Genomic DNA, 20,735 nt, shown 5'->3' with positions numbered 1-20,735 from the left:
TAGGTTGATCACTGCACGAGTATATAAAATGAACATGTGACTTTGAAGGTTAATTGGGCTTACTAGCAAAATTTTCCAAGTTATACAATAAAGTACAGGTTTCTACAAAAACTCACTTTAAGGCTCCATACAACAACAATGTACAGTTCATATCAGGAAAAACGGTATTATTCAAATCATTACGACCTGCATAGCCGTATATGTTTGTGTGTGTTTCCGGTGCTTCAAAATGCGGTCGCCCTCGTCAAGAAATGCAAACTTCCGACTGCATTTCTGACATAAGAGGCTTCTCATAAGAACCAACTGCCATTTGGAGACGGTAGGCGGGAAAAAGATGATGATGTATGATACCATTAAGGTTCTCCCATTTAATACAATTTCCAAATTTTTTGTTCTTTCTCCGTAGTGTCGTCCTATTCTAAATAATTGTCATCTTTAGTTACTCTAGACAGGGTCACCTGTGAAAATTGGAGGCTGCCTATAAATGTTAGGAGACTTCTACTGAAGTAAAGGATCTTAGCCGGAATCATTGTTATTGAACATGCCTTTGTCCAACGCAGTTTTGCTTCGATATTAAACCAAATATTTGTTTATTAAAAAGCATTAAAGGCTCAAATTTATATAGAGGATTGGTATTTTCTTATTCATCTTATCTCAACTCATGTGTGGCATAAGTTTCTTGCGGGACACTGTGGACTAAGCATAGCGGGAACAGTCGGATACTGGAAGGCTGTCACTAATAAGCCTTATGAGTATTGTTAGTGCAGTACTGACACTTGCAAAACAATCAAGTGTTTCCTGAAAATGCTCGACAGGGTGATAGCAAAATTTCTACTCAGACAGAGGAGGAGTGAGCTACGAGACCCTGTTGGGACTAATTACGGGGCGCAATGCATGGTTACGATGTATGGTATAGCTAAGGTGCTATCATCGATGATAACTAGGTACATCTTGTTTGGATAATGAGAATGGTACATTTTCTCTGCTGCGGTCCGAATTTCTCAAGTCTTAGATAGTCGGCCATACCAAAAATGGACGTTCTCCTAACAAACTGCTTAAGTCTTAAAACAAATCTGAAAAGTTTACTGCCTTAAGTGTAATAGGCAAGATTGCCTGAGTGCTTGGGAAAATATACCGACCATCCACAATTCCACACCATTCAAATATAATATATTACATAATGCCAATATAATACCTAATTACTTCTCTCGAAGTAAAATTATAGTAGTATTACCATCACTGATTGGTGATTTCATATGTGTGGACAATAATGGCTTCAATACATAACATCACAGCTCGGGGAACTTTTGCAAAAAAACACCCAAAATTTAAGGAAGAAGAAATTCTACGAAATGCAGCTTGCGGTTGGTCGATGACTTACTGATTAACTTTTCTTCGCTACTTACATATGTGTAGACTCGTATCAACTTTTAAGTCGAAACTTTATTTGCTTGTTTTGTAGTTTTTTAAACAAGCATTGATTCGAACTAATTTATATTCCACACCCGACGCCACCCAATCGCCATTTATGGCAATGCAGACAAATAAAATATAATACAATAAAATTAATCATAGCGAAATAAAATGAATCAAAATGAAATGAAGCGTCTAAATCGGTGAGTACTTAAATAGAGAAAAACGACACCAAAAAGTTAAAAAGAAAAAAACAAACTAAGCGCGCTGAATAAGCCATAAGCTGAGTCTTCACAGGCGCCGAGCCCGGGTATGAGTCTGTGTACATATGTATGTATGTATGTATGTCTGCATGTGTTTTTGCATGCCCCGTGATATTGGGTATGACGACGTCTTGTACGCTGACTCATCTCAATTTTGCTAGCAAAAGGTATTACGTATAACTACTTACATACATACATATTTATGTGTGTGTTCACCTACGTACATACATATCTATTAATTTGAAAATATTGCAACAAAGCATACGACAATATTTGCATACACATGGAAATAATCGACGAATAAATGAATAGAGTTTCGGAAAAAAGGGGAGCATTCGCCTTGAGCTCCAGCGCTCCATTGCTCCAGCTTTGGCGCGAGCTTGTGGCATGAGTAAATAAACTAGAATGTTAACACATAATTTTCTGGGCGACAATTTATTGCAGCAAGCAGCACAAATCAACAGTCGGCTGAAGTATGTGGAGCACACAAGGCGGTTGACTGGGCTCCGCTCGACTAACTGAGTGCCTTGTGTGCGAACACCTGGACTTATCCGAAGCAGGAATCATAGTTCCGTAAATACATACATATTTACGTATGTATGTATGTATGGACTTACTCCCATACAAAAGTAAAATGCGCAGTCGGCAGCACGCGTATAGCCAGCCTGCAAAAGAGACTTTACACGTGTGAAGGAATGAGGAAATGGCTGTAGCGGTTGGAAGAATGGTGACTGGGGTGATAGTTGATAGATGAGCGCGCGCGGAAGCATTGTTGTTGCAATATTGACACACATGCGCACTGCGTCATAAGGCCGACCGGCCGTCGCGCGCAGTTCCACGTGCAATATGGGCCACAGCCGGCAACGCCAACAACGAAAAGCATAAATGTTTACTTCTTTGGCTGGTCGCCTGTCCGACGGCCGATTTGTTTGTTTGCCTGCTGCTTGACTTTGCCCCCCTGCCGGCTTTGACAGCGACTTTGGTTTGGTTCTCCGTCTGTCTGTCTGTTTGTCCGTCTGCTTGCGTTTGACTTACAATTTTATTATTTCGTTACACTTTTGCACTTTATTTTGTGGCTCTTCTAGCAGAGGCGGCGGTGGCAGAAAAATGTAATACCAACTTTGAATTGGCAATAAGCGCGTTGTTGTTATTGTTTTCTGTTGCGCTTTTGTTATTACTTTTATTGTTCTTGTTGTTGTTGTTTTTGTCGCAGTTTGCCGTAGCCGCTGCAACGTGCATGATTCATACAAAATTGCTGGATTTTTGTTTTGCAAATTTTCATAATTTTTTTCACTATAAATTTTATTATTTTTCGCAACTCATGTTTTTCTTAACCTCTTTCCTTTTGTTTAATAAAAAAATTGTTTGGTAAAAAATTAATTTTCGCCTTGCTGCACACAATGTTCAATTGTACAACGTTGCTTATGCATTTGTAGTTACATATATATTATTGATTTGACTTTGTTTTATTTTTTGTTAGGTTGTTCAAGAAGAAAAAAAACTTTTTTTTTGTCGATTCAAGAAATATTGACGACATTTTAAAAAGAATTCACAGCTGGATTGAGTTGTAAGGGTTGAGAGCGCAATGGGCCCACTTATAGAATAAACAAGTACACATACAGATATGCACAGATATTTGTATTTGTCTTCTCGTATGCACTCTTGTATGTATGCACGTGTGTAAGCATTTTCTGGGGGGTTCCGAAATATGTCAGCTCTTGCTACGCTTGCAATAAAATTGTCATAAAAACTTTGAATATGATACATTTCAACAACAGTTATTTCGACACATTTTAAACATAAGTGCTTTGATTCACTGAATATGCTTACATTCTTAGGCACATACGAGTATATTGATTGCACTTTGATCGTACAAGTTCGTAATTGGAATCAGCGTCCTATTACAAGTATTGCATCGAGAAAATAAATATTTAAATTTTATTGGGTTTAGAAGCTATAAGGTCCGATACTTAACAAAGAAAATGGAACAAAAAAGTTTAACAAAAAATATACGAAGGGCGACAAACGATAGCGTCTCAACATTTTGACCAGGTTTACTATTTTTCGCTTGGTTCTTTATTTTTTTAATTTTTGAATATTAATTATTTGTAAAAGTATATTGTATTTTTTTAAATATATTATGAAATAAAAAGTTTATAAATCTTAGTTTAAAAAAATTAGAAAAAGTCCACAAACTTTTCAACACATTTCCATGGTATTTAATTATAATTTCAAGAAAAACTTTTGGTATCCTGTTTTTTAGTATAATGAAGTGCGAGTTTGAAGCTGATTCAAGTGGTGATTTTCCAAGAATCCATTTTGTTGCCACATCCTCGCTACCAACAAGTTATACCGTGATTCTTTCACCAGTCTATGCGATTGAGAAACCATATATTATAAGGTTCTTTACGTCCATACCAGCCAGCTCTTCGAAGTTTTCAAAAAGCGGTTTACCAAGAGTTAACATTCTCGTCTTTCATAGGGCCGGGCATTCATAGAGGAAGTGGAAAATAGTTTCCTTTTTCTCCGGTTGATTACAACTATGGCAGTATATACAGTGTTTGCTGTCTCCTCTTGCTCTTTGTTCTCCTATGGACCAGAAGCCAGTTATCTGCAGAGTGCCGTGAGTCTGCAGACATCCATCCCTTCGTTTCATGTTTATCAGTGTTGACTTGTTATGGTGATTGTAGGTGGGTCATAACATTCTGCTAACTTCGTATGTCGTCCGAACTCTCCATCTATTGTACAATCCGCGAATAGGAGATATTTTGAAAATATTTCATTCGCGTTGATTTTTGAGCTGACGGTGTTATAAACTTTGCATGTAAAAAGTATTTGTTTTATGGAGGAAAAAATAACAGAAAAAACTGCTCAAAATGTTGAAGTGATATCGTATTGTCGCGGGCTGTATAAATGTATCTACTTAATTATAATTATGTGAAAGTGAGACAAATTTCCACTAAGGCGTAATTATTAGATAGAGTAGATTAGTGTTTGATTGTGCAAATTATTTTTATTTTTAAATTTATTTTATCGGAGCTTACATAATAAAAGAAAATATTACATAAACTATAAGAAACGCAGCGCTACAGAGACTTTAAGTTGGCTGCTTAAAGGGTTGTTTTAGCTGCGTCGGAATCGGTGTCCTTCAAGAATTTGTAAATATTGGCAACGTTATCACCTGTTGGATCTTTTAAAAGAAGGAGTGCACTAATGCTTTTGAAATGCCATTATCTTTGAGTATTGAAAACAAAATTTAATACTAAAGAAGTGCGCCAATACTAAAAATCCCCTTAATTATTACTTATTTTGCACACCTTTCCACTTGTGAAATTAATTTTCATGGAAAAATTTACAGCTGCTGTACTAAAATCTTAAAAGGTGATTTACTTATTGTAGTTTCTTAACTGAAAGTAAGAGAACGAAATATTAGCTGGTATTTTTTAATAGAAATATGCACACTAATTAAATGAAGCAAAACTTTGGATTTTCCCTCAGTGAATGAAGTGGAATCCCCTTAGTAAATGAAGTGCATATATTCCGCACTAGAATTGTATGAAATTTATATGTAGCTGTGAAGTTATAGTTTTGAGTCAGAGGTATTGAAAGATATAGCCGTGATTTTATTGTGAGCCACAAACTAGAAAAACGTAATGATACCGTTAATTGCGCAAATTGCTATTCGATAGGTAGATGAGGAAACTGGTATTTTAGTAAATAGTGCCTAATTTCGATCTATTGTGACCTACTACAGATAAGGCTATAAGTCTTTTTTGGACCCGAGTTTTTTCCAGATTTTTTTTTTTGGTTTGACAAAATTTATTTATTTATTGAATCCGCGTTTTAAAGTCGTTTAGTCGTTTCTGCGAACAATACCAGGAGATTCCAATGTACTTTCTTCTTGAATGTAACGTTATAGCGTGGAGAAGAAAAACGCATACGCTCATTCCCATCCAGCTCTATATTGAGTTTAATAAGGGCACTGAGTCTGGATGAGGTACTGTGGTGAGTAGAGGGCACAGAATACTATGAGGTCGAAGTGCAAACCTCAAATCTATCTACATATGTCTATGTATATAGCCTAACAAGAAGATTTAAAATCTGAGAACTAATTTAAACTAGAATCGCCTCATGTCTTAAGGTTGAGCCCTGTACTCCCACGTCACTCTTCAGAAGGCTGGTAAATATTTTCTTCGCAGACCGCTACGGCTTGTTGCATTACGTGAGGCGTTTGCGTTTACGAAATCATGCCGAGTTTTTCTTATATAAAAATTATGATTATTTTTCTTATAGATTTCCATATATGTACACATGTATGAGTATGTAATATATGTAGATGGTTGTACCGAAATTGTCCGAATGGCTTTCTACATTTACAAAGAAAAATGTACTTTTTTTAACAGTACTGGTTATTAAACTGACTTTATACGCCAATCACATGAAAATCTACATTGCCCACAAAATATTCCCATTTCATTAACAATTTGCAGTCAAGTGCCGAAATTAAAGTTTGTTCAGCAAAAAATTTAGGAAAAAAATATTAATTGATGCATGAAGATAAAAGATACATTTTATAACAACATGCAATGGGTGCGCTTAAGGCAAGCACATGCGTTTCGAGTATGTACTTATAAGCACACACATACATACATATATATGTTTAGTATACGGCCGTATGCGCGCACATTGAAAGTGAAAGATGCAGAAGGGGGGTTTTATGATCGCCAAAGAATTGAGAATTGTAAAAGAAACTGTGTAATAACGATCGGCAATCGTATTAATGCCAATTGAAGTGAGTCTTGTGAGGAAATGTTTCTTCTTTTTAGTGTTTTTTTTTCTTTTTTTTCTAGAATCTTATTTGGTGATTTGCGTTTAAACTAAAGCAAAAGTATGGTGTGGAATACTTAAGTGAAAGAGCAGAATAAGTTATAAAATACACACACACACACAGCAGTTAAATGCAAACTCATGAGTTCAAAAATATCCCTAATTTATGCTTTAGATGCTTTGCGAGATATGAAATGGAGATATGCAGACATTCCAAACCAATTCTTTTCAATTGGATTTTTTCCCCTTCTTTTGTTGTTGCTGTTTTTGTTTTGCTTATTCTTTTGAGAAGCTAATAGTGAATACTGAGTATGAAGTGTTGAGCGCTCAGCATTTAGCATTTGTGTCGTACGTGCCTCAGCCTGTTCCTGGATTCCATCCAATTTTCTAAGACCGTGTGCTACCTTTTTGCTCTGCTACCTAGCTTAGACTCATATACATGCATACATACAAGTACTTTTAACTATATTCTTTTCAGTTCCTCACGTCTCATCTCAGCTTTGCATGATTTTTTCGTTTTTATTATTTTTTTCTTTACTTAGTTTAGTTTAAGTCACTTAAGTTATGCGAAGCATTGCTTCGTCTGCGCGACTATAATTTTTAATCGCACAACTTTTATAGCAATAACAAACACAACTACTTACATATGTATGGATGTAGGATTATATGTGTGTGTAGTACACAAATATAGAAATAAAATTAACGTCAACAATAACGTTCATGATAGGTAGGAACGTGATCTTGGCGTATATCAACGGCATTAAGCGACACTGGAACATTACCGATGATGTGTGCTATACAGGCGATCAAATGAAACAAAACAAAAAAAAAAAAAACAAAGAGAAAAGAAAACAATTCACGAAAATACAGAAATACTGACTAGTGAAATGATTCAAATCACAGAACGCATGCGCCAAGCACATACTTCTGGAGAAGGGAAAAGCGAAAGAACGCTGAGAAGCAGAAGAATTTTGCTTCCAAGACAACTATTCTTGAAAACATGTGCCAAGCCACTTAAATTGAAGCAAGTATGGATTTAAAAATGTAATTCAAAACAAAAGTATTAAATGGAAATATAAATCCGTGTAGTAGATGCATTTAAAAAAGAACTGGTTTAAATTAGAATAAAATGGAAAGAGGCACTTAAAAGAAATTATTAAAGGAAGAGGAAGTTAAGTGAGCGGCTATAGAAGATATGAAAAACGCTTAGTTTTAAGTGGCAGAAGGGGGAGATAATTTTAAAACATGTATGTTCCCATATAATATTTGTGGATATACCTTCTGTTGAAAAAGTACTCTAAGTTTGTCAAAAAAAAAAACAAACGAAAAGAACTGAGTTATTCATTGATATTTATTTCATTCATTTCAAAGTGGCCTCCATGGTGATGAAAATGCACATAGTTCAATACTTCTTCCAATCTTCAAATCACTTTTCATAGGCAGATTTTGGAATACCATCCGGCACTGTACACGAATTCTCTTTTATGACCTCACTGGTCTCAAAAAGCTCTTCCCAAAGTGGTAATTTTTGTCGTATGAAAACTCACACGGCGTCATGCCAGTTGAATATAGAGCTTGCAAATGGCGATATTGCGGCTATTAATAAAGAGTTTTCCAATAGCAGGTGTTATGAATGAATGGATTCCGCTATCGAGAGATGATTAACGATTTTTTATGACCGTAATTGGATGGTATTGATCTGGACAACATTTATTTTCAACAAGATGGCGCTACGTGCCACACAAGCAACGAAACCATTGATCTTTTACGGGAAAAGTTTCCGGACCGTGTTAACTCTCGAAGAGCGTGAAAGAGAAGGTCTACGCCAACAGCCCAGGGTCGATTCAAGACCTGAAAGATGGAATTCGTGAGGCTATCAAGGACATAGGGCAGCCACTTTGCAATTCTTTTATGGAAAATTTCATGAAAAGGATATTGTCCTGTAAGCGTGGTCGTGGTCATCATTTACCTGACGTTATTTTCCACTATTAAGGGCATACCTTCCTCTTTATAATGAAATAAACATCCGATCATTTATATTAAGAAACAGCATTTTTCTTTAAATATCAAAATAGCACGTCTTATTGGAAAACCCTTTACTTTTGTACACCCGTTGAAAAAGATACTCATTTAAATGACGATTTTTGGTACATACAAATCAACAACACAACTCGTATATACTAACCCAGTAGAATGCGACTCATATAAAGCTTGGTGTCAGTTCAATTATGGCACTACTGTGATCGATCAAGAAGGAGCTTGCATTGTTTTTTACTCAATCATCATGTTGTTTAGTTTTGCGAATCGATGACAGTTTATATCAGCACTGCAACGACTGAGTTAACCGATTTGGAATGTTCTTTTGCAACTTGTCAACAAAAGCTAGCCGTATGCTTACGGCTACTATTAATCTGGTATCGCTTACAAGATGAGATGTTTCGAGACGATGCATTGACGTGGTGAAAAAATCCCGAGCTCTTTCTCTACAATTTCAATCTCTTGTGATGCTCATTCTTCAACAAAAGCTTCAGTATACTCTTATAATACTTTTAATTTAGTATTTGGTGTGATAGAAAGAATTCAGAGAACACAAAACTACGACACTCAGCATTCTGATGATGCTTGGTGTGTTACGATGCCATATTCATGGGCCCAGAAATTGATGACTTTGAGGACAAAAAAACTCTCGTCACTAGTCACGCTTCATTCAACTCGTTTTAACGCTTCGCAACGATTTAATATCGGCGATCCAATATTTGCTTGCTATCTCTCCGTTACTCACACGACTATTTTCGAATAAAATTTTCTTAAATTGATTGATGCTTTCGTCTGCCACACATGGGGATATACGTCCAGAATAAGGCAAATCATCGAAAAGTGGCATATTTACAACTAACAGACGCACTAGTCTAGAAAACGAAATGATTTTAACAACGCGGTTCGTTTAAAAACGATGTTCCGGTTACTTTTCGAACAGAAGTTGGTGTAATAGATGACTTCTGCAGCTGAATCTAAAAGTGCAGTTGGGTAATATTATACAAAAATTTCGAAACTAAAATTGATTTACATAAGTGTTTAGTAAACAAAGAAAAAATAAAATGAAAGAAATTAAAATATCAAAGCACTTCAAGTCACAGGAATACAACTCGTACGAGTGCGTGACTGACTAAAATCCCAATATGCGATGTGGGAGCAATGGTGCATGAATACATTCTGGTTATGGTACAAGTGGTGCTGCTATGCTTCCAACATTCCCTTTAAATAAACATAAATATTTAAGTATGTGCACAGATTTATTTGTATGCATTTGCCCCCTTATTCTCTTTATTGTTCATTTTCTCTACGTCATCATCGAAATAACCACAATTTGTGTCATAAAAAATGACATGGAAAACAAATAAAATAATAAAAAAAGAAATGAAAGCAATAACTTATTAATAACATAGTTATTTCATTTGTGTGTGTTTCTGCCGGTTTTTATTTGTGATACGTTTACATACCACGCTTTGCATCCTTATAGCAAATTTTCACCAAAACTTAACAACCATTAAGAGCTATGTGAAGTTTCAGAAATATCAAGCATTTCCACCTCATTTGGAATTTAGCAATTTCGCTGACAACAGACGGCCACCAGAGCAACCTGGATTTTTATATATATAAAGAGGGTCATCTGAGAATTGAATGTTAACGGTTTGCTATTTTCGTACTGCCTTCGAAGTATTGTGACAGAAAATATGTATTATACATATTTGCATATGCTAAAAATAAGGGAAAAATAATTTCCTGTATGAAATCTGCACCACACAAAACTTTTTTAATTATTCCTGTATTTTTTGTTACGACTCCAGCAGCGCCTGAAAGTATAATATCTTGTAAAGAATGTTTACACTTGTAATTGACAGTGATAATATGAAATTGTATGGTAGGTCAACAAAGGTGCGTTAACTCCGGTCTGAAAACGAGTTTACGTGCTTCTTCAGCGGAACAACAATTCAATGGGTATTCGGGTTTAACTGTAGTTAAGCATTAATTGCAATTAAAACTCGGTGGTAATAGGTTATTATAACTTTTTTCAAAATTAATAGAAATCACAAAATATTCTCTTTATTTTATTTTATTTATTATTTTTAAATATTTTTTTAAAGATATTTTTTTTGTGCAAAAATCGTATTTCTATCTTTTATTTAATTTATGTTCTAAAACTCTTTAACATTAATACAATTTCTTTCTCATTTACTTACAGGTAAGCAGAAAAAACTAACATTTTCGTGCTGCTGCTGTTAAATCTGCATCGAAAATGGCTTGTGTAAGTAGAAAAAAGTTTAAAATTTCGCTTAAAATTAAATACTCATACCCCAAAACATCTCAATGCGAGCTAATGAAGTAGAAACGAAAATGTTAAAACGCTTTCACCTCGTCATCTTTCAAACCACTTCTAACATCATGATTTCCCATCGGATAATTTTTCTTGTAAACAGAATAACTCACTTAACGTTTGCTGGGTTGCCTCGAAATGTACCTTTTAAAGAGTAGATATGTGTCCTAAGACGGCAACTGCTCAAATTGTTAGCAACTATAAGGTGGCGCAAAATTAATCATCCTATCGAATGATTTATAATTTTGGTAAATTCGGCTTCGTACGCCAATCATATTTGTCACTTGTGAAATAGACAGCTGCAGTACACAAACAGATAAGTAATGGGTCGCGTAAAGGTCAAAATAAATATGTTCATCACTCAAAATCATTTTATTTCAGTAAAAAAGTTATTCAAAACCAACATTTTGTATATGATTTCTTACGAAAATATTAATTTAAAACGGAAACGTGAGGGATGCGTACCTTTATAAAGTAAATTTGAGTTCCAGACATAAGAAATCTACGAAGGGTAGCTAAGGAAATGTGTAAGAGGTTTATATCACACTGTGGTTGGAATTTCGGCTACTCGGCTATCTCCCTATGTGCTACAATAATCCAGACTATCAAGGAGATTTTGATGCTAGAGTCCCGCGACTCTTTCCTGAACTTTTATTAAAGTTTCTTAACCATAAATGGGAGAGGTTTGGCTGCATGTGGTTCTTCAAGTTGAAACGTGATGGTGTTCACAAAAAGCGAATGTCAAAATTTCTATGAAAATATGAACATAAAAATAAGGCAGCAACAAAGAAGCAGGGCATTGTGGTATTCGAACCAGCAAATCGCAAAAAAAAATTGAAATCACTTGTTATAGTGAACTCACACTAACTAAAGGCAGAACACGATGCAGGCCGTTGCCACGACAGTCGGTTCTACGTAACCGGAACGACCCGGATTTATATCCGGCCAAGGACTGTCACTTCAGCAGCATTCCTCGTATGTAAGTATGGGGAATGTTTATGCTGCTACAAGAACAACATGATGCAGCCTTACGCTCTACCCCTCATAGTACAGAAATTGTGAATAGAGACAAACTCAAGCTGGTGTTGTTGTTGTAGCAGCATAAACATTCCCCATATTTACATACAAACTCAAGCTGTGTCAAGCTTAGATGACTTTAGTCTTTTTTTCATAAAAAGTACAGCATAACCTAGAAAATTCTAAACATTTTAGTTAAAAAGTTCTGATCAAATTTGAAAACTTTCGTACAAAGTTTGAAAATTCGCGTTATATGGTTTTTTTGGAGTATGAACTACATATTTATAAAAAAAAAAATAGTGGTGTGTTTATAATTTTACAACGGCGTGTATATGCGAAGAAATCATAGAAGGGTACGAGTTAATGTGGTTACGGCAAGTACATCCTTGAGAGGTGTTTAGGCCAAGTCTCTTCTCCAATTTGTTATGTGCGGTAACTACCGCTATCTTACGTTAACTTCCGATATTTAATGTCTACAATGGAGGTCGAGACCAAACACGGCCACATTTTTATTATTAGCCGTATGCGATAACACAAAAATTTGCAATAGTTGTTCCTCATTTTTGCAAGTAGGCTTTCTTTAATGCCAAAAAATTACTTATCACTAAAAAATTGAGGGAGCAAAATTACACTCCGATGCAAGAGGGTCGCTCATTTTGTGCTGGGGAAATTTTAGCTAGCAAAAATAATCCATCACGAAAACTATGATCTTTATTTTTTCGGAATATGGCTTTTGTTCGCTTCTGCATGCTCTTTGACTTGCGCCGGTTGGCAATTTGCAGTTTACAATTAGAATAACGATAAAATGGCAAATTTAACCACAAAAAATGTGAGTATATAAAATATATTTATGGTAATTGTTTTGGTCAAAACAAAAATTTGTAAATAAACTCAGCTGGTACTCGTATGTCTTCTTCTACCGGTTTTTACAAGTGATTTTCCATTCGTTAGCTTCTATGTTTTCCCTCTCCTTGGGAGAGAATTTCCGCGTACGCTCTTCATTAAGATTGATGGCTGGTGATAGCTAATTTTGTTATCGAACACAACTGTTGTTGGCTTTAAATATGGATAAGTTTGATCAGAAAAAATCTAAAAGATCCCTTCCCTATAAGATTCATGATCGACACTGAACGATATGATGTCATATTTTAAGTTAAATTTTAAAAATAATATGAAATTTATAGAAAAAAGGTCATATGAACACATGCAGTCACTGGGCCAGCAGCTTCCTAGGCATGTCACCGGGACGGTATACATCCCCACGACTCGGAAACTATCAAATGGAGTAGATTTGAGAAAACTCGAACCCGACAAGATGAGTGAGAGTGAGTTGGGGTTATCAGAGGCCGATGAGCGGATGCGGTAAAGATGCCACTCCCCGTGACAGTGTCCCAGATCCACCTACACCGTCCACCTACAGTGTCCCTACACCACTTTAATATCAAAATTATCTACTTTCACGTTACAGAATTCTTTTCTGTGCAAAAAAAAAAGAAAGTCACTCACTCGTCATAGGATGCGATGCCAATCGCACAGCACGGAGTGGAGAAGCACTAACTCCAACAAGTGGGGTGAGTTTCTATTAGAATTTATTATTAGTAACGATTCATATACACACAATGTCATGCACCCCGGCATTGGTTACCAGAAATCGACAGGAAGATCTTGATGTGACCCTTAGCCACAAACTGGCAGAAAATTTGGTCTCGGATTGAGAGGTCTCCAGTTTGAGTTGGGAGAAGAAGTCATTCAAAAAAATTTTAGAAGTTCATAATAGATTGGTGGAGGGCGTGCATTGTAAATGTGGTACAATTAATTTTGCAATTAAAAATTGGGAAATCCATGGAAAAGCTTTTCAATGAGATAAAGCATTAAAAAGTGTCTGGGATGCTATTGCAAAATAAAGATATACGCGTACATACCATACACATATACCTATGTAAGTATGTTGCATGGCGCTCAGTTGGTGAATATCGACAAATTGCCTGCCAAGTATCATTTTGAAACAACAGTAAGAACTATTTCCTATTCTTGATTAGACAATATTCGTACTTAAACGATTTTGGACGAGTTGAACAAAGTACGCGTTAGTTCGTCTTCTTCGGCTTGCTGACGCCAATTAGAATTATGAATTTCATCATTTTCTAATTCTACTTTTTTATTTCACTCTAAAGCTATGCGATTCTCATTTATCTGCGCGATAATTTGTCATTTAACCTAGTTTACAATGGCCAGCTATAGACAAACGTCGCTGGAGTGCACATGGAGTCGCTTGTGATGTGGCAAGCTGAGGGTGATGGCGGTGGCATGTTTTTAGTTTTGTTTTTACGAGGGCGTATTACATATATACATACGCGTACTAGCTTGGCGCTTCGTTTAGATTGCAGGCATGAAGTGCGCAGCATTGATCCAATGGAGCAACTCTTCTCGTTTGTTTTGTTTTTGTAGTTTTTTCTTTATCGCTATTTTAGAAAACACATTAAGATCGCGTACAAAGATATTAATTCTAGTACCATTTCATTATGCGCCAATAAGTGAGTGCTTTCAAACATATTTATGTATGTATGCATGCTTTATATTCACACATACGTGCCTATATATGTGTGTAAATGTAGTGAAGTACTCCTCCATAGCACGCTATTCATGCGTACATTTGCCCCAAACGGAGCTAACTGTCTATCGATCTATCTTTTTTTATATGCCGCATATCTAGCTATGCATCTATGCGTAGACTTAAGTACATATCCAGATGTATTCACATACTTTGTATGTACATATATACATCCGTGCGCCCAACTTTCTATCTGTCTCTTTGTTCTATTCTTCACTGCTAAAATACTAAGCGTTTGCTTATTTTAAAAGCTGTATCGGGCGTTTGTAGGCCTTCGTTTGCGTTTGCCCCTCAATCCTTTGTGTTTATGCTTTTTTTGCTGACTTTTCGTTCTACTGTCGCAATTAATGTCGATCGAGTTCCATTGAAGTTTCACGTCTCTAAGTAATAATAATGTAGACGACTTGCGACTTATTCGCTTACAAGCTTGCTTCTAGCCTGTCTGAGGCGAGTGAATAACTATCAGTGCTTCTCACACCAAAAGTGGCAATTGGCAATATTATGTGTGCATATGTATGTATGTATGGATGTATATAAGTTAGTTAGTTCTTTGGCTACGTTGGCTGTTACTGTTGCTGTGGCTGTAGCAATTCGGGTCACTAACCGTTAACAATAAAATTCATTTACTAAACAAAAATACGAGCACAAGTATCGCGCAAGTACTTGAGTTTCATGTGAGCTGTTGCTGCTACTTAGCAGCGCAGAGCTGGCGATCAACCCGTATGGCTATTACCACAGCGCGGGCGGAACGCGGTTACAATACAAATATATATACAGTGAGCGCCACTGAAAATTGCACAATTATTTTTGTTTGCAATATTAGCCATTTTTTCAAAGTTAACTTTATTCTTTGTTAATTTTAAACCTCAAAAAAGCAAACCAAATATCGACAAAATTTCATGAACATTTCAAAAATGTGTAAGAAATTTTTCAGGATTTTTTCGGATACGCCGTTTTCAGCTCATTAAATTTTATAGAAAAAGTTCAATTTTCAAGTGATTATTAAGAACAGTTTAGGAATTACCAAAGACTATAAAATACGAATACCCGACACAAAGGATTGGCAGACTAGAGTCAAATCAGATGATAGTGGTCACCATATTTATATTGACGGCTCAAAGATGAACAATAACACTGGCTTGGGAGTGGACTCAGGACAATCATCCTTAAATTTCTCCTTTCTCATCCTTAATTTCTCCAAGCTGAGATCTACGCTATAGGCAAGGCAGCAAAACGATAAGACTAATGGACTTAAATAAAAAAAAAAAAAAAATGAATAATTGGCGCGTACACTTCTGTTAGGTGTTTGGCCGAGCTCCTCCTCCTATTTGTGGTGTGCGTCTTGATGTTGTTCCACAAATGGAGGGACCTACAGTTTCAAGCCGATTCCGAACGGCAGATATTTTTATGAGGAGCTTTTTCATGGCAGAAATATACTCGGAGGTTTGCCATTGCCTGCCGAGGGGCGACCGCTATTAGAAAAATGTTTTTATTAATTTTGCTTTCACCGAGATTCGAACCAACGACCTCTCTGTGAATTCCGAATGGTAACCACGCACCAACCCATTCGGCTACGGCGGACTTACCTCCGGCAAATCTTACCATTTTTTTTTGTGTTGTTCAAGCAGCGATCAAGGCACTGGCCTCAGCGCGCATCAATTCAAGATGTGTTACACACCTGGTTGGGTCCCCAGCTACTCTAGAGTGGAAATAAATGAAAGAGCGGTTGAGTGTGCAAGGAATGGTTCTGAGCTTGACTTTCAGCGAATGGTATTAGACAAAACAGAGTTAAATTTCAGGCAAATTCATTTTATTTTTCATTCAAAATTGTACCAGTCTGAAGCAACACACATGTGACAACGTTTAACCCAGTCCTCCATTCACCCCTGGTAGGCCGACGAAGGGATGGCCTTCAGCTCCTTCGTCGCATTCTCTTTAAACTCCTCTATCGACTGAAATCTCCTTCCACGAAGTGGTATGTAACTTAAACTTGGGAAACAAAAAAAGAAGTCGCACGGGGCCATATCAGGTAAATACGGTGCTTGCACGATGGTATTTACTTGGTGTTTGGTCAGATAATCTAACACAATTTGTATCCGGTGCGATGGCGCGTTATCATCCTGTAAAATCCAAGAATTGTTTACCCACATTTCAGCCGGTTTACGACGTACAGCTTCTCTCAAACGCTTCAAAACGGATAAATAGTGACAGATGTGTGTCTTACAGTCCTACCAAAATAAGAAAAAAAAATATGGACCGGTTCAAACGTGCGCGGTTCGTTTAAATTAAATATCCCCGGCACTTTTTGATCATAGGGTAAGAATTGCTCTAAACGAACTGTACAATGCTATTGACTTGAGCGTAATCGCGGAAAGCAATAGAGGGTGATCTATGACTACTGCAGGGTCTCCAAAGCGTTCTAGTCAAAACTGAATCTTAAAAGGACAAGATGTCTGCTTGAATTCAACAGATTAACTACCAGTATCCTCACAGGTGTTATAACGGGTCACTGCACTATTGGCACTCCTCACAATGGTTTCTGCAGGAGTTGTGAAGATGAAGAAGAAACTGAGTCGGTCATCATCTTCTCTGTGAATGTAATACACTTCAAAAAAGCCGTGCTAAATATCTTGGCGATTATTTCCTTGAAGATCTGGGAAGTTTGCAAAATTTCTCACTGCTTAAAAGATCTAAGTGGTTTAAGGAACTTAGTTAGAGGATGGAAATCAAATGTCGGTACCACAATCAGCCTTAGGGCCACCGAGTTTCTTGTCTTAGACAAGCAACTTCGAAGTTAACCCTACAAGTAGTTCGAAACACAATTTACTAGAAAGATTTACCACTTTTTGAAGCCGCCGAAGAGACGATTTTTTTTATAAAAAGTTTTTCTTTTTTATGGCAGAAATGCACTCGGAGATTTACCATTAGTTGTCAAGTGTCAACCGCTATTATAAAAAAAACGCCCATAGTAGGTTTCGAACCTAAGCCAACGATCTTTTTTAACGCTCAAAATTGCTCGGCTATGACGGTCAAAAGTAGTAAATAGTTTGAAAAAAAAATAGCCGTACGATTTTCAATGGCACTCAATGTATGTACGTATACATACGCACACTTTTGTTATTGCTGTTTAACGCGCGCCACACTATTCTCGGTGTTGAAATAATAATCATATAGAAATTGTAGAAATTGACAAATGATTATTCGTAATGGTATTATGGTTTGTTAGTTAGCAGTTGCCCAGCAGTTGAATTTGTGTGGCGGCGCGGCTGCGCAATTTCACGTTCAGTAGCCACTTTGAGGCGGTATGAATGCCAGCGGGCAACAACTTAACTGCCCACCACCAGCAGGGCAAGCGCAAGCTTAAGTAAATACATACATATGCAAGTGCGTGTGTGTTAAGTTAGCGATTGGTATGCTGGGACATAAGACAATGACATAAGCTTGACAGTGATTACTGTTCCATAAAAAATTAATAAAATCTATGGTACCTAAAGATTTGTATCTTATATTTGTGTTTTTTTACTTTTGAATTATAAATATTTATATAGATCGTATATTTATTATCACGTTTGTTTTTGTATGCATTAAATTTCATGGCGAATTATTATATATTGTACACAAACATACATACGAACACCATAATCAACAATAGTAACCAATAAAAAATAAGCGTGGCTTACAAAATTGATTAATATACACCTATATGCATGCATGTACATACATACAGTGGCTCACAGCTTATTTCAACCAGCACCCTGAAAAAAGTTTGTCTTCCTATAAAATCTAAACTAAAAGCGATATAGAAAAAATTTAAATGCAAGTAGTTAATGTAATGTTTCAAAATAAAAAATATGAATTCATTTATTTTTTAAATGTATTTATAACATTTTCAGAACTTAAAAACTAAAAAATCAACCAAAAAGAAGGTCACAGCTTATTTCAACCAGCTAGAAAATTACACTATTTAAACTAATATATGAAAAAATTTTTAAATATTAATATTTGGTGTGACCACCTTTTTGGTCAACTACCATTTTGAGCCTTTTTGGCATCGATTCGACCAACTTTTGGGTCACTTGTGGCGTTATCTTCTCCCATTCCTCGGTTAATGCCGTTTTAAGGTCCGATTTATTCGAAATTTTCCTTTTTCGGATGTTTGTATCCAAAATGGCCCACAAATTTTCAATAACATTCATGTCTGGTGACTGGGCTGGTGGATGGACAACATGAGGACAGTTCCAGATGAGCCACGTCTGCACAATGCCCGCCTTATGCTTCGGGTCATTATCTTGGTAGAACCTAAAGACGTCCGCAATACCAAGTTTTTCTGCGCTTTGAAGCAAATTGGCCTTCAATATCTCGAGATAAGCAGTTTTATCCATAGTCGTTTCAATAAATTGGAGGTTTCCGACGCCGGCTGCCGACATACAGGCCCATACCATAACGCTGCCACCGCCATGCTTTACTGTGGCCTTTAAATTTTTAGCTTGCAGTTCAGTATTGGGCTTACGCCACACATAAGAAGCTCCATCTGATCCGAAAATATTAAATTTCGACTCATCACAGAATAACACTGTATTCCAATAGGCATTGTCCTTGTGCAAATTGTCCTGGGCAAACTTCAGGCGACACTTCCTATTTTTGTCACTTATAAATGGTTTCTTGCGCGCTACTCTGCCATTGAAGTCATGCTCCCGAAGCACCCGGCGAATCGTTTCTGGGTGGCATGACTTGCCCAGCTCTTCCTCAACTTCATTGGCCACTTTTGGAGCCGATAATCTTGGGTTTGCCTTGATTTTGCGAACAATATAGCGCTCGTCTGATGAATTAAAAATTTTGTTGGGAGCACTTCTACCCTTGTCATGGGTTCTATTTTCGCGAACAAATCGGTAAATGATGCTTTGGACTGTGGAATCACTAAGTCCAACCATCTCCCCAATTTTCCTGCGGGAATGACCAGATTTATAGTGGCTGAGGACAAGCTCTCGCTGCTCGATGGTTGTGCGTGGTCCCATTTTGCGTAATGAATTTTTGTGCAAGATCTACTCTCAAAATTCATTAGAAATATATTCTAAAATTCTAAGAATAGAGCGACTAAAGCGTAGAAAAACAAACTACCGTTGCAAAGTAAAATAACGTATCATTGCTCAGCTGCCAAAGTATGTGGTTGAAATAAGCTGTGGCATTCTTTTTGGTTGATTTTTTAGTTTTTAAGTTCTAAAAACGTAATAAATACATTTAAAAAAATAAATGAATTCATATTTTTTATTTTGAAACATTATATTAACTACTTGCATTTAAATTTTTTTGATATCGCTTTTAGTTTAGATTTTATAGGAAGACAAACTTTTTTCAGGGTGCTGGTTGAAATAAGCTGTGAGCCACTGTATGTGTATGTATGAACGTGTTTTATAAGCACATACGTACATACCTATGAAGTATTTAAAAATATGACTTTAAAACATTCCCGCGCTTTAATGTTTTTCTTGCAAATTATGTAGTTAGTGGACTGGTTTCAAATACAAGTACTTATTGTCGCTTCGAATACAATGCCTTCAAATGAAGCAGGTCTAAGTATTTACACTTACACATACACATCGAAATGTATTCCACATAGTACAGAAACAGATCGAAGAAGTATAGTTCAAGTTATTTGTTTTCATAACAGATATTCCTAAAACAGGATTGTGCTGCCGCCATTTAAATCAAGGTCATGTTCTACGTAATAGGCATGCGCGTGTGTTTATTCTATGGAAAATTTCGTTTTAGTACTTAGCACATGAATTAGGATTAACTCAAGGCATTCCACTTCGGCTGTAACTAATGTTCATTGCGTTGTAATGTTATTTAATGATTTCCTGCTTCAGTTGAAAAACAAACATTATTTGTGTTAGTTGCATTTGTAGGTGTGTATGTACTTAAGTATAATTTTCAATCGACTAAGAACAAATCAGCTCAAAATAATGACCTTAATGGTATGGGTACTCAAAGCAACTATCATACATTAAAGGGACCATATTTTGAATTTACTTTGTATTCGATTACATCATTTGTCTGTAATTCTGATAGGAGTTATTTATTTACTATTACTTATCAATAGTTATGTTAGTTAATGTATTATGCTCGAACTAAAAAGGATTAACGAAATGTTTCAACATTTTAACACATTGAGAGACATTTCACACACTTTCTACGACACCCAATACTTCCTGGAGTGAAGTCCGTCACA

At 36.3% G+C, this 20,735-nt stretch overlaps 1 protein-coding gene across 3 annotated transcripts in view; it reads left to right on the top strand.

Moving 5' to 3' along the window:
- Nucleotides 1-20,735, top strand: part of LOC129244759 (uncharacterized) — a 101,101-nt gene that overhangs the window by 43,979 nt on the left and 36,387 nt on the right. For 2 of the 3 annotated variants that reach the window (XM_054882583.1, XM_054882582.1), the window contains exon 2: nucleotides 10,747-10,809. The exons of the other annotated variant lie outside the window; for it this stretch is intronic. In XM_054882583.1, coding sequence (XP_054738558.1) covers nucleotides 10,801-10,809 — 9 coding nt within the window. In that variant the 5' untranslated portion in view covers nucleotides 10,747-10,800. The remainder of the gene's footprint in view (nucleotides 1-10,746; nucleotides 10,810-20,735) is intronic. 3 annotated transcript variants of the gene reach the window in all.

Source organism: Anastrepha obliqua, chromosome 4 (genome assembly GCF_027943255.1).
Source record: "Anastrepha obliqua isolate idAnaObli1 chromosome 4, idAnaObli1_1.0, whole genome shotgun sequence".
In the NCBI taxonomy this organism is placed as follows: Eukaryota; Metazoa; Arthropoda; class Insecta; order Diptera; family Tephritidae; genus Anastrepha; species Anastrepha obliqua.
The sequence above is the reverse complement of the archived record's forward strand: the minus strand, read 5'-3'. Positions and strand labels throughout refer to the sequence as shown.